Raw genomic sequence first — 15,153 nt, 5'->3', positions numbered from 1 at the left:
CCAGCAGCTTAATACAATCCACGGCTCAAACAATGATCCAGCAGGCAGCAAAATAAATATCAGCGTTCTGACCGGTCTCACTCCACCAAAGCAGCAGAATGCATGGTCCCTGAGCCTCAAGTCTGTTCAGCTCAGTAACTCATGTCCTAGCAGGCTGGCTTCCAAGTCCCGAAGTCTTCACCACAGCCGCTCCTTCCTTTTCCTTGATGCCAAAGTTCCTGGTCTTCAGAGTTCTTCCTTCCAAGTTGTTGTTGCAAGCAACTTGCAAAAAGTAAAATCGCTCATTCCTGGAAGTCTTTTTAAGCCATTATTTTGGCTTGAAAAGGCATCCCGGAATGCAATTGGCCTGTATTGGGGAGCTCTCATTGGCTCCCGCCCCCCTGAGAAGCTTACTTGATTGGCTCATAGACCGCATTCACGATTGGCTGTAAATGTGGTCTGCGAGCCAATCAAAAACTGTGGAGCACAGCCAATGCTGTGTAATGTGGAAGGACAGCACAGTTATGCATTGGTTTGTATACCGCAATGCCGATTGGCAGTAATTGTGGTATACAAACCAATCCGTATTCGTGTAGCGGAGCCACAGCTTTTCAGTGCGGAGCAGTGGCTTCACTCGTCATTAAATGCGGATTGGATGCTCAGCATTGTGCGAAGGAATAACATAAGATTCGCCAGTTACTCTGTAAGAAAACTTTAGTAACTAGAAATATCAAGCAGGTAAAAAGCTCAGATGGCTTAGTGGTAAAAAAAATAAATAAATACATTTTCAGTCAGTGTAGGTCTCATTTTATTGAATCAGGAAGTGTGTGTGTGTGTGTGTGTGTGTGTGTGTGTGTGTGTTTATTTAAACACTGTTTAAGTTTTGGCCAGTTTGTTTGTTGTGCTTTCTACTGTTGTAAACATTTAATGTGTTCTGTTTGTTACATGCTGGCTAAATTTGGAGAAATACAGGTTTAATTATATTCTGTTCCTTTTTTTATATGCAGCATACAGCATGTTTATGGAGCACAGCACCCTCCATTTGATCCTCTTCTTCACAGCAGGTAGGTAGGAAAATGTTTATGCTGTAAATTTTGGTACAGTGGAACAACAGTAATAATAATAATAGTAAAAATGTCTGCCATGCTAGGTAATGACTAAGGTCTCATCTTTGTTATCCTTCATGGCATCAGCCTATTACTGTTTATTTCTATTATCTTAATTGTACATTTTATAATTGATTTTATGGTACTCGAGCTTTTCTCCTCAGGTCTTCACTGAAAATGGTATTTTGTGCTCAGTGGACTAACCCAGTTAATAAATGTCAAATAAGTTTCAGAAATGTTATTTTGAAATGACAAATCAGCTAAAGTAGTATAACAAGTTGTTTAATGGTTTCTTATTTTGCCGTACTCAACACAATTTCTGGCAGTTGGCTTAGAGGATTAAGGAGCTGTTAACAAGATGTTCCCTGTGGTCCACTGGTGTAAGGTTTGATTCCCCTTGGCCTCTATTGCCTACCTATATGACACTGAGCAAGTTACTTAACCAGACATCGCTCCTGAGCTGAGTCTGAAGAAGGTCTATGGAGATTAGTGCAATACCCCTTGAAAACAAATAAATAAATATATGGTATAGTCTGCACTGTACTTTGACACTTTCCTGTTTTAATTTCTTTGGACATACAAAAAACAATGAACAGTGGAGCAAGCACACAGATAAAAAAAAGAAAATAAAACAATGTCCAAAATAGGCTGAAGCAGTTGTAAAAAATAAAAAATTATTAAAATTGGTAAGTGCTTTCACTGTTCACCTGCTTCTTCAGACCATAAACATCAAACACATAAAACCAACAATATTTAAAGGAACATAAAACAAACACATTGCACTAATCGAAAACGAACCAATAAGAAACTAATGAAACAAAAGTCTGCTTCTAAGAACTGGCTTTAAAGAAAGATAGTCATTAAGGCCAGGGGCAGAATTAGCCTTAAAGTCAATAATCCATCGTAACTCGGTATATTCAGTTCTGTTGCTTATGTTACCCTCCCTAATAGCAATCTTTGACAGACTCAGAACCAGGAACTTAAAGGTATGTTCAATACCCTTATCTAAAATGTGTTTAGCTAGTGCACTAGTAGGCTTTTGATTACTGATGTCATTAAAGTGTTCTAGAATTCTCTCTTTAAGTGTGCGGTTAGTCTTCCCTATATAGAACCCTGCACATTTCCTACACTGTGCTAAATAAGAAAATTTATTAGATTTGCAGTCTGCATAAAGGTTGAAATAACTAGGCTTCCCTGACCTAAGATGTACAATATATAATGTACTCCAAATACAGCTACAAGCCTTACAGGAACGGCTTGGGAAGGTACTTAATTGCTCTGATCTTGGACTGTCTTCTCAAGTTAGTTGTTTATAGCAAAGATGTTGTTTCAAGGTCCTATTATACTTAAAAACAAATTTGGGTGGTGAACCTAGTACGTCCCTAAGTTCATGATTAGTCATAGTAATGGGCCAGTTCCTGCTTATAACATCACAGACTAGGTTTATATCACTCAAATAAGTTAGAGAAATCATAGGTGCAGTGTTCTGATAAGTGGTCTCAGTTCGCTGAGTGTAGCACTCATATCTGAAAAATGGGGCTTTGCTGCAGATAGCCTAGTGCGACTCTCAGCTTCAATAGTAACATTAATCTCAGATAGAGAATAGCCCCTAGCTACAAAATCTTGTCTCAGTGAATCAAGAGCTTTTACTGACATCTCTTCACTATCATGCAACCTCATAACTCTAATAACTTGACCCTTCAGTACATTCCTAGGTACATGTCGGGGATGCATACTGGTCTTTTGCAATAAATTCTTCTTCTTACAAGACTTCCTATAGATACTAGTATTTAGTTGTCCCAACATGCCTTTGTGTATAGTAACATCAAGAAAATTGATATTGTCGTAAACATATTGCAAACTAAATCTAAGAAAGGTAGTAGTACCATGAAGAAGACTAACAAAGTCCATTAACTGTTGATGCGTACCTGCTCAAATAAGGACTACATCATCAACAAAGCATTTATAATAATGAACATGTATATTAAACATGTCAGCCACAAATAGCTTCTTAAACTCCCATTGGGATCATACTGTATTGGCATATGAGTTCGCACAGGCTGTGCCCATCGCAACTCTAGTCTTTTGTAAATAATAGATGCCATTAAAGATGAAAACATTATTTTCCAGAATGAGTTGTATCAAAGATGAAACAAACATTTACTGTCAGAAATGTATGAACACTCTCTATACCTGCATCATTGGGTATTACAGTAAACAAAGACTGAATATCTAATTCACTAGGACCATCTCATGGCTAATGCAACCCCCACTGGACCAAGCATATAAGTCTCCAAGAAATTGCTTGGTATCTCTAAGGATGGTACCAATATTGTCCCAAACAGGCCTTAACTCTTCTCTACATATAATCGAGAGAGACTCAGTGAGCCCTCCATGACCAGAAACAGTTGGTCGCATTGGTGGATCAGTGCCATTCTTATGTACCCTAGGCATACCAGCATATCAAATAAATAGGACTTAACTCTATCAATAAGTCAATTCACCTGCAATTTACAAAGATGTAAATACGTATCATTGTCATTAAGCAAAGCTAGCATTTTGTCAATATACATGGTCTTGTCCATGACTACTATCCCACTGCCCTTGTCAGCTGGGAGTATTACCATGCATGAGGCTTTTTCAAGTTGTAGCAGAGCTTCATGCTATTTAGCTGTTAAATTAAAAAAAGAGAGACCATGCCTCTCAGTCAAAATGTTTCTAGTATCTTCTTCACAAATATTAATAAAAGCCTCTAATGTGGGATCTAAATTATGTGAAAGTGTACTAGTTTTTTTTTAAAACACAATTATAAGCAGCAGGATCCTTAACACTTTGAGCATTACATTCCTTGCAAAACCACATAAATCAATCAGTACACTTGTTAAGTCTGCTTGCCTAGATGGTACAAAAGATAAGCCCTTGTTGAGTAAGCTCAATTGTCCTTTGGTCAAGAAAGAAGAGGAAATGTTAAAAATTAGTTCACCCGACTCCAACTTCTTATAATAACTGGTGCCTTCCTTGGAGCAGTGGCAACATTTTCTCTTTGCTACTTTCTCCTCCTGCTCCTTGACCACCCTTTCCTTTATTCCTGTTTGATCGGCAAAGGCTCGGCTAAAAAAAGTGGTCTCTTGTGACCAACAACATCAGAAAACAATTGCTCTTTAGCAAATGAAGCAGAAGTAGAAGCATTATCAGTTGCAGCTCCATTTACTCGTACAACATAGAGCTGTACAAGTAAATGAAGCTGCAACTGATAATGCTTCTACACAGTGTAGGAAATGTGCAGGGTTCTATATAGGGAAGACTAATCGCACACTTAAACCCCCCCCCCTCACTATTGATAATCTCCTTTGCCTGATGCAGCTCCTCCTTCTTGCCTGAAGGAGCAAGCCTTTCTTTTCTAGGAGAGAACCATAACCTGTGATTTGGAGGTCATACGTTTTTGTTTTTTTTTAATACCTACTGTTTGTTAATTTCTGGGTAACAGCTCAGTGGAGCCTGTCCTAGCAAATATTGAAGAGAAAGTATGAAGCAGAACTGAATGGGACACCAGTCCAACTCAGACTGTCATTGAAAATGGCTAATATATTCTAAAAATATATTTCATGTATTTGTATTTGCGTTTTTGTGCATAAACAACTGTGACATGCTCAACATTAGCTGACACTAAGAATGTGATATTAAAGGAAAAATGAGGAAGTAATAGAGAGCGAGAGAGAGAAATCTAGTGGAAATAATTTATTTTTAAAAACTGGCAGGCAACACTGCTGTATTTTTTCTGCTGTCTGTTAGCTGCCTGCTTCTTCAGCTATATAGACTTGCTGGTAGCACAGAGGATTAAGGCTATGAGCTGCTTCCTGTGGTACAGGGTTTGATACCCTCAAACTTCATTTGCCTTCTGTGTGACCATGAAAAAGTCATTTAACCAGAAAGGACTTTGGGTCAAATGGAAAATTTGGCTAGGGTTCTCAGTGGTCTCATGTACTGAATGCTTAGTAACCATCTATGAATTTATAATACAGATGTTACTGAAACTGTCTTGACTTGATCCATCAGAACAGCCACGTATGCTTTTTATTTCCATATGTGCACCTCAGAAATTGAGTTTTTATAACAGTATTATCTTGCATTATTTATTAATTACAATGTATTTTTATGCTGCAGCTATTGATGGGAGCAACACTGGAAGAAAAGGGAAACAGAAAACAATGTAAATGATGTCTAATCTGGTGACTCTTACCAAATAGTTGCAAGATGAGGTGCCTTGTTTCATAAAAGTAAACAAAGTCCGATAACTGTGGATATAGAAAGCATAGAGGCTATTTTTTTATTTGCTGTACAGTAAAGACTTTCATTGCAATGTTCAAACCAGCAACCAAATGCATGATTATGTTCAGATCTGTACAACATTAACAAAACAGTCCCTAATCGTGAGCAAGAATTAAAAAGATATGCTAATATTTTGAAAACCATCTGGATAAGCCATCACTCAATTAACTAATGCTGGTTACCATAACCATAGAAATGTATAACAGCAGTTGATTGTAACAGCAATAATAAACAGAAACAGTAGGTAGTAATTGAAAAAAAGTGAACAATGATTAGAGATTAGAGAGCGGTCTGTAGTGTTAGCCATAATCCTTCACTGAACATCTTGTACAGTTTGTTACAATATACCTTAAAAGACATTGTGCATGTAAACTAGGATTTCATTTTGCTGTATATGAGATTTTCCATTTCCACAGACAATACAGTAGCATATCTTGCAAAGAACTTGTAAAGTCCAACTGAAGACGTGTGTTTAGGAGGTTACCATTCTGAAGCTATTTACAGTCTACTGAAACAACTTAGGACCGTAGTCAAGAATCTCATCTTGTACGAGGACATGCTAGGGTTCCTGAAATCCAGCAGGATCTACTATTACAAGGTTTTTAAGGGGATCCTAGATCTAATGACCTGCTCTACCAGTATTTTGTTGGGTTTCCATGCATTGTGAGGGTAAAGGACCAGCTAAGAAATAATTGTAAATGTCTGCTGAAACGCATGGATTAACACACAAACCATTTCTATAGCCATCTGCTGGTGTCTGCTGTCCATAATACATGATCCTGTAATGGCAAGCTTGTAGTATCGGGCAAGCCTGAAGTAGAAAATACGTTTGATTGGTAAGCTATAGCATGTTGTATGTTGGTAACTCCAAAAACTGACATTTGAGACTCCAACTTATTATCTACTGTCTTGCACAGAGGGAGGGAGAGATATTCACAGGCTAAAGATATCCTGATGGGAATATCCCCAGATGCCGTACCCATTTGTCATACAGTCCTATGTAGTAAACATTTCTGTGGGGCCTGAAGAACTTCATACAGGGCAGAATGTAGTACTGCATACATAATCTATGAATACTTCCACATACTATGCTTACTCAGACCATACCTAATCTTTTACTTCATAAAATCAAGCTGCTGTTTTCCCTCAGAGAAAGACGTCCTGTATATGCCGCAGGTGTTGCAAGGTAAGTTACCATTGCATATCCAGTCATTCCACCATAAGCACCTGCCTTCATTCAAAAGGTTGCAGGTGTTCCCACAACTGTATATGTTCACACCAGTCCCATCTGTAGTCATGCAACTTTTGTGTCCTCTTTAATGCTTGAAAAGTAATTGTCAAAGCATGCCAAGTCATGAGGTGTTTAGGCAGCACTGACTTAAAACAATTCATAGCTTTACATTGGTTATTGACTAGTGTTTGAGCTTCCAGCAGTCTCCATAATGGTAGACCTTTATCTTATAAAGTATTCAATGTCATAGATGGCACATAAAACTTAAAATCACAACCACCAATTCCCCTAAATATTTCAGAACATGCAGACCATTATCTGGTAGTGTACAATGGCCCCTATCCCACATAAAAGAGATAAATGGCCTTGGAATCATAATCAGGTGTTTGGAAGCACTACAAATAAGAATGTGTTTAGGTACATGGTATACCATCATATAGTATAGTCCCTATCCAAATCCCAACACCCTGCTTCAGTGCTTGAGAAACACTGTGCACAGTACTATACATTGTATTTCCCCTGTATGCCATATCTGAACTCGCCTCTACTTTTGAATGTTTCAACACAAAACTGACCATAATTTAGGATATACCATCCTTCCCATAAAAAAGAAAGCTTAAATCACAGTCTTGCCCATGACTTTCAGTGGATATTAAAAACAAAATTAAAGCCAGAGATTCAACCTAGAAGAACTGGGAAAGGAATTCCAACAATACAGAGCTACACCAAACATTTCTGATTTTAAGGAAAGAAAGAAGAATTGAAACAAATACTGTACAACCCTGTACCTTAGACAGAAACAGGAAGCAAACTGTTCTAGACCCAATCAGTTTTGGAATGAAATGAAACACTTAGCAGGAGCATTAAATATCTCTGCAGTTAGCAAGAGTGAACCAATAACATTGAAGCACTCTGCCTTTGCTAATGATTATGCTCACATTTTGCAGTCCACCATAACCAACATAACTAAAGCCTTTCCCAGAACTTACTCCCCCACCAATGAAGAACAAGAACTTTCATTCCCTGATCTATACTCTCTAGCCTGTTATGCAGCAACCTTACACATCTCTGAAATTTCAGTAAACAAAGTCTGTATTTCTCAAACTTAACAATTCAGGATCTAAATCCAACAATCTTCATTCTACCTTCCTACTGCATGAACTGAAAAGAATTGTTATACCCCTTACTCATATATTTAATCTCTTTCTCTCAGGCAGTGTCCCACCAGCATTCATGCACACAGTTATAATCCCTCTACCTAAAGTCACTTCTTGTAATGGGGTGAAGGATTATAGCCCCATTTCTGCCCTGTGACCTGTTACCAAAATATTTGAAAAACTTTTATACAAGCAACTACATAAGCACATTAACAGCTATGGACTATTATGTGATACATAGCATGGCTTTTTCAGTACCTTTAGTACCTTTACTGCCCCGGTAATGGCCACTGATACTACTTATTGCAACCTGAATGATGGACTTATTACTGCAGCTCCCTTTGTTAACATGATAAGGGCTTTTGAAATGGTCAGCCATACCGTTCTTAAATTCAAAAGACTCAGCTTTTGGCAGTAACACTATCTGCTGGATTCACAGCTATCTGAAAGACAGAACCTTCCAAGTCTATAATAGTGATGATAACCTTTTCTCAGTATGCATTAAACCCTCAATACTAACAGAATACAGACTGCTGAGAATAAAATCTGCAGATTTATCCTAGTAGCAGACCCCCTAGCTGCATCATTGCAATTTGCTGAAAAATTCCAAATGGCTTCCAGTGCCTCATAGGGCCACTTTTTCCCCTAAGTACTTCAATTAACAAGGTGCTGAAACATGGTTACTGCCCCCCTTTGAGTGAAACTAGTTTACATGACAACTCTTATGCACTCAGAAGTACACAGGTTAACAGTTTCTGTCTGGTAAACCCCCCATTTAAACCCAGTGGTAGGTGAGAGAGTCTTTTCTAGGCTGGGACCTGCTACCTGGAAGCACCTGCCTGTAGACATCAAAAATCTAGAAACCATTAAAAGATTTAAAGATGCACTTAAATGGTATCTCTATGCTGAATTTATTTTTAATTGCCACCATGACAATGGTAATTTGCCATCCCATGTCATGATTAATGGACTATATTTAATAAACTTTTCTCAACCTCTTAATGTGGCATCTTATACTCAGGTGTTTCACATGCAAATAGGGTGTTATGTATTTATGATTCTAATGCATGTTATGGATATCCTAGCTTGCATTTTATATCTCTCTCTCTCTCTCTATATATATATATATATATATATATATATATATCACCAGATTGGGATGTGGGAATATTTCCAAGTATCTAGGGAGTAAAGCTCTCCATGTAAAGGGCAATAGAAGCTGTTTGATTAGCTGGAAACCTTTCTGTTTTCATGTTATTTACCCCATGTCAAAGAGACTTTTTAATATCTGCTGCAGGTCTACCAGGACCAGGATATCCTGTTCTTGGTCCTTTGTTAGGAGTAAGCAGTCATCTTCAAAGAGCAGAATCCTGGTTTCAGTGCCCAGTGTTTGCCACCAGTATAGATTATTAGTTACCCTTGTATATTGTGCAGGGTGCTCTATAGCTATAGGAAACAGACCAGGAAAGAGAGAGCAGCACTCTCTGGTACCTATTTGCAAAGGAAGATGAGGAGTTTACTTGGAACCTTTTAGTATCCTAGCAATTGGTTGTGAATATAAAACATAGGCTGTCTGTATAAAACTCCATGGGAAAAATCTGGCTATTGCAGTTCTGGTTGGAAGACTTTTGATTTTATTTTTTGGGAGCATGTTTGGTTGCGGAGCAAAGACCTTATGAATAACAGTGATCTGTAGCATTCATCAGGGTAAAATGTAGTCACCTTTATGTTTTGCACACATTTTAACATTTTATGGTCTAGTTTCTAACTTATAAGATTCCCTCAGTTGGGTATAACAGTTTTTTAAAGTTAAAAGAAACTAGTCAGCATGTAGGTGATATCTTATTTGCATATGCAAGCAGAATAAGAAGGTAGAATTTTATTTGATTTACATTTGGGTGAAGGGGCTCATTAAATAAAAAACCCTTTGTAACTGGGTCAAAAATGAAATCCTAAATAGCATAGTTCTAAACATACGTATTATCTCCAACTCCACTAAGTTAGTAGTAGTAGTAATTCAAGAGCTGCATATGGGTATAACTGGCCATCTTAAAACAACCAATGGCAGTGAAAGTTTATCTTTGAGTATGTCCATTATTGTGAAGGGACAACTTATTGCAAAGTACTTTGCCAAGGTAAGGGAAAACAGCTCCTGTACTTTACAAAAAAAAAAGCACCAAACCAGGCATGTCTAAGGATCAGCTTCCGGTGATTTCTCCTGTCCACCTGGTGAATCTGGGCATACTGGGGCAATGCAGCAATTGCCTCATGTACACAGACAACCCTCTCCTCCTACCACCCAACACTACAACCTGTGAGAGATGCACTTACATAGCCAAAATGGAAGCAAAGCTCTCTCCACCCAAGATTGTGCTAGACTGTCAAGAGGATTAGGTTAACACCCACACTACACCTCAAGCAACACATAGCCCTTCTAAACCCACACCACCAACACCCACATATAGCAACACTAAATCCACATATGCAGAGGCCCTTAACTGTAACCTGCCCAAGCAACAAGGACCTCTGAAGCTGAAACGCAAACAAACACTAATCACAACCAAAGTGTCACACTGTTCACAACACCAACAACAGCCCCTAAGGCAAGACAACATGTCTAACACTTTAGTCATAGGTGACTCTATAGTCCGGCACACTGATGTCCCACTCACCAGGTTGAACAAGGAGAAAATTACAGTCAGCTGCCTGTCAGGTGCCAGGATCCGCCACAACACATGCACTCAAGTCACTCCATAACAAGTACAAATATGACTCTGTCATTGTCCATGTTTGAGTGAATGACTTGAGACGTACCTCCCTGGACTACATGAAAAGAGACATGGAAGAGTTCCCGGATCATGTGGCCCAGGCAGGTATGACCCTAGCCCTGAGTAGCATCCTGCCTTCGCCCAGAATGATACCACAATACAAGGACAAAATGATTGACTTCAACAGTTGGCTAAGCTTCTGGTGTCATTCAAAGGGGATCCAGTATCTGTCTGCCTGGGATGACATGATCGACAGACCACAATGCTTTGCCAGAGATGGTCTGCACTTCTTGCCCCTGGGATTCAGGTTACTGGCTAAGGCTCTTGCCCCCCATATAGTGCCTTTTTTAGGCAAAGTTCAAAGGACAAAACCACCACCGTAACAGGTACAAGCATGCGAAATCTGAAGGTAATGCTACTCGATGCTAGAAGTCTAAACCTCAAAATGCACTCTCTCGAGGCAATCCTAAAAATGGAGAACATCGATATCTTTGCAGTAACTGAGACCTGGTTCAAGGCTCCAGAGAGCACTTTTACAATACCAGGCTACAACTCTTACCACACTTTCCGGCCACCAAACCAGGACCGAAACCCTAAAGGTGGAGGAGTATCAATATTCACCAAGGATATTCACACCACCAGGCTAGTTGCCCAACACAATGCGTCTGATATTCTCCAGGTGCAACTAACACTAGGTAAGACTGCAATCCAAATTGTAGCTTGCTACAGATACCCTACTATACCCAAAGATTCTCACTAAACCTTTCTAAACATAATGGAAAATGTTAAGATTGAACCAAACACCCTAATACTGGTTGATTTTAACTACCCTGCCATTAACTGGGAAAACTACTCGTGTACCAACACATTTGCCCAACGGTTCTTGGAATTCATAAATTCCAACACCCTGGATCAACTAATCCATAGTCCCACCAGGCGCTCCAATATCTTAGATCTGGTCATTACCAACATGGGAAGTCGATGCTCCACACCTATGGTCACCCCCTCGTTAGTCAGGTCTGACTATAAGCTAATCACCCTTAACATCCACATCCCACCCCCACCCCCAGTAAGGAAACCTCCATAAAAAAACCTCTCCAAAGCCAACTTCATGCTACTCAAGTCAGAAGTGACCAACTTCATGACACCCATGCAGACGGGAACTGAAAGTTCAACTGCTGAATCCTACACTAAGGCACTGTACGAGCACATCCACTCATGCATGAATAGTGCCATCCCAAATAGAACCAAGATGCTCTCATCCAAAAAAAGGAAGCCAGTCTGGTGGTCCCCTGCCATAAACAAACTTTACAACAAAGGAAGAAACTGTTGAGAAAAGAGGAAAATCCCAGGATGCAAAAAATTCTCTTACCAGCTTCAGTAAGAAACTGAGATCCCTCATAAAATCATCCAAAGCTAGTTACAAAAATAAAATTGCCAAAGATTCCAAAGACCACCACAAGGCATTCTATAACTATGTCAACCACCAAGAACAAAAAACTGATGTGAAAAACAAGAATCAACAAATCCAAGTGTAAAGCGCTTTCGTCTGTTAATATTTTTATTAACAGACAAAAAGCGCTTTACACTTGGATTTGTTGATTCTTGTTTTTTGGCTTATTTTGGACTTTTTTCCATCACAACATTGGTTTTTAAAGGACATTGATTTTATTAAATACTTGTTTGTGGATGCTGGCATTTTTCCTGAGCCGTTTTTCTTGTTTTTCACATTCTATAACTATGTCAAGAATGTAAATGGCAATGCTCAGATCTGCTCTGAGCTAAAACAGAATGGCATTAAATATACTGATCCCAAGGATATCGCCAATATCCTGGCAGATCGATTCAGTGCCAACTTCACCCCCTAAATGTCCCATCTCAATACCGGAAGATTGCCAAATTCTGGTAATAACGGCCACACAGGTAAAAAAAACGCACTCTCCAAAGCTAAGAATACAGCATCCATGGGACCAGATGACATCCTGGGCTGTGTAATACATGAACTACAATATGAACTGGCACCTCACCTAAGTGTCATGTTTAATCATAGCCTCCCCTCAGATTTTGTGCCCACTGAGTGTTGCAGAGCTACAGTTATCCCACTCCACAAGGGGGGATCCACCTTGGATCCCAGAAACTACCGTCCCATCAGTCTGACGAGCCTTATCTCCAAGGCCATGGAACTTATAAACAAAGACATTGGCAACCTTCAAACAGTTGTCCCCACCCAGTTTGGGGACGTGAAGGGCCGATCTTGTCTCCTGAACCTGATTGACTTCTTCAAATCATTCTCCAGAGCCATGGATAAGGGAAAGGTGGTCCACACAGCCTAAATAGACCTCGCCAAGGCCTTTGACACCATCCCCCACTCTGGAATCATAGGTAAACCTACTAAGCTGGGCATTAATCCCTACGTCACCCAATGGGTTGCTAACTGGCTTACTGACAGAACCCACACTCTAGAAGTAGCTGACTCCAGATCCAGCTCCAGACAAGTGGAGTACCTCAGGGTTCGGTCCTGGGACTGCTCTTGTTTGGCATCTTCTTCTCCTCTGAAGTACAGGCCAACACTAAGGGACTCTGGCTAGCAAAGTTCGCAGATGACTGCAAACTGGGAGCCATTATTGAATCCCCAAATGATGTGGATACTCTGCAAAAGGGCCTTACAGAAACAGATGCTTGGTGCCAGAGCCATGGGCTCAAGCTCAATGCCAAGAAATGTATAGTTATCCCCTTTGGGAAAAAAACATGTACCCGTGAATTACCATATAGGTGGCAGTACACTAAACACCAAAAGTGTGATAAGAGACTTAGGGACACAGGTGGACAGTGGTCTCACCTTCGATAACCACATCGCCACAACAGTCAGGAAATCCTTCTATGTGGCACACCTCATCACTAAGGGCTTTTCATCCAGAGAAAAGGAGGTCATTGTCCCACTGTACTCATCCCTCATTAGACCCATTATGGAATACAATGCCCCTTTTGGTATGTACCTCTCAAGACATCTGCAACAACTGGAAAGGCCGCAGAAATACCTCAGTAAAAGAATCACAGGCCTAAAGCAGATGCCCTACGCTGACCACCTTAAACTCCAGCTATACTCTGTCGCATATCGTCTACTCAGAGGCGATCTCTGCTTAACATACAAGGCCATGTCAAACCCAGAGCTGTTGGACATGCTACACTTGAAGAAATCCCAATCCCTCAGAGCCACATGCTCCAGGGATCTAAACCTTGTCATCACAATAAACAAAACATGCTGGAGGGATAGGTTCCTGGCCCAGAGACTCCCCAGACTCTGGAACAGATTGCCCATACATGTCAAGCAGAGTGCCTCTTTGGCCCTCTTCAAAAGCAACCTTGACGATTGGATGGGAGAAAGGAAACTCACCTCGGGGATCACTTCGGTTGCCCTGCTAGACAGGGGTCCAGGGAAATAAATAGTGTGGGAAGAAATAGCCAGGGAATTGTTATGGCTAGGCTTGTATAGGCCCTAGGGCTGATAGCCTAGTACCAACTTATGAACCTTAGTTGTTTTGAATCAAGCAACTGTGAAATATGCCACAGGTATCACAGAAGGCATTTGTATACCATAATTACAAATTTACCCTTTAAGAGCTGCCCAATATCACTGCTGTTACTTATCTCCATATTGTTTATGTGAATTACATACGTTATTTATTTTAAATTTGCTTTCCAGGGTAGGGCACTGATCACAAATGATCAGTTTTAGTACAGGTAGGAAATCTGGATTCATGCCTGTTTGTAGTAGGTGTGTGAGCTGAAGACTTTTGTAAGATCAATAAAGATGCTGCTAGTGAGCTGGTCCCTTTCCAAAGCAAGTCATATTTCATTAGTCAGGGTCCATAGGGCTGTGAGTGTGCTACCTTCAGACCAGAATCCATTTTCTTTATGGGGAGGAGCTTGGAGTTAGATGATGATGATGTATTGGATGAGTTGAACATAGATAATTTTTCCAGTAGTTTTCTTAGAGAAGGAATGATAGAAACTAGCCTGTATTGGAAAGTTTTGGTGGGGTTAGACTGCATTGGGAATGTGCTAATAATGGCCATTATCCATATATTTTTATGATATTTTGTGTTAGGCAGAGTCTGAAGATGTATAGCAGGGAGATTGTGAGAAAGTCCCAGCAGTGGTATAATGGTATATGAACCAAGGATCGAGACCATCTGCACCTAATGGGCGCGTTTTTTTTGCTGAGGTTGTTTTGATTTGTGTAAAGTAAATCGGAGGAATGCAGAGAGGTGTTTCTAGGTGGATTGGGGCAGTGTGAATGTTTAAAAGGGTGAGTAGGTCAGAGATTTCATAGAGGAGGTCAGGGGGAGAGAATGAAGGAGTCGCTGTTGGTGAATTGTTTTGAGTAGTTCTTCCTGTGAGTGGGTTCACTTCTTTCCAGACCTTTTTTTTGGTGATTTAGCTAAAGATTTTTTAAATATTTTCACATGCTGGATTTTGTGTAATCCTTTTGCTTATATTAAGAGGTTTCTGAGTTGGATATATTGTTGCCTGTTGCATGGGGGTTGTTTCTTAATACCTGCCATGTCACATCTGCAAGTTTG

General features: G+C 39.9%; 1 protein-coding gene across 5 annotated transcripts in view; it reads left to right on the top strand.

Moving 5' to 3' along the window:
- Positions 1-15,153, top strand: part of TBC1D22A (TBC1 domain family member 22A) — a 5,448,426-nt gene that overhangs the window by 105,689 nt on the left and 5,327,584 nt on the right. For all 5 annotated transcript variants that reach the window (XM_044088378.1, XM_044088376.1, XM_044088377.1 and 2 more), the window contains exon 2: positions 987-1,043. In XM_044088378.1, the coding sequence (XP_043944313.1) occupies positions 987-1,043 (57 nt within the window). The remainder of the gene's footprint in view (positions 1-986; positions 1,044-15,153) is intronic.

This window comes from Protopterus annectens, chromosome 11.part0 (genome assembly GCF_019279795.1).
Source record: "Protopterus annectens isolate FY-2018-M chromosome 11.part0, PAN1.0, whole genome shotgun sequence".
Classification (NCBI taxonomy): Eukaryota; Metazoa; Chordata; order Ceratodontiformes; family Protopteridae; genus Protopterus; species Protopterus annectens.
Note: the sequence above shows the minus strand (reverse complement) of the source record. Positions and strands in the feature narration are given on the sequence as shown.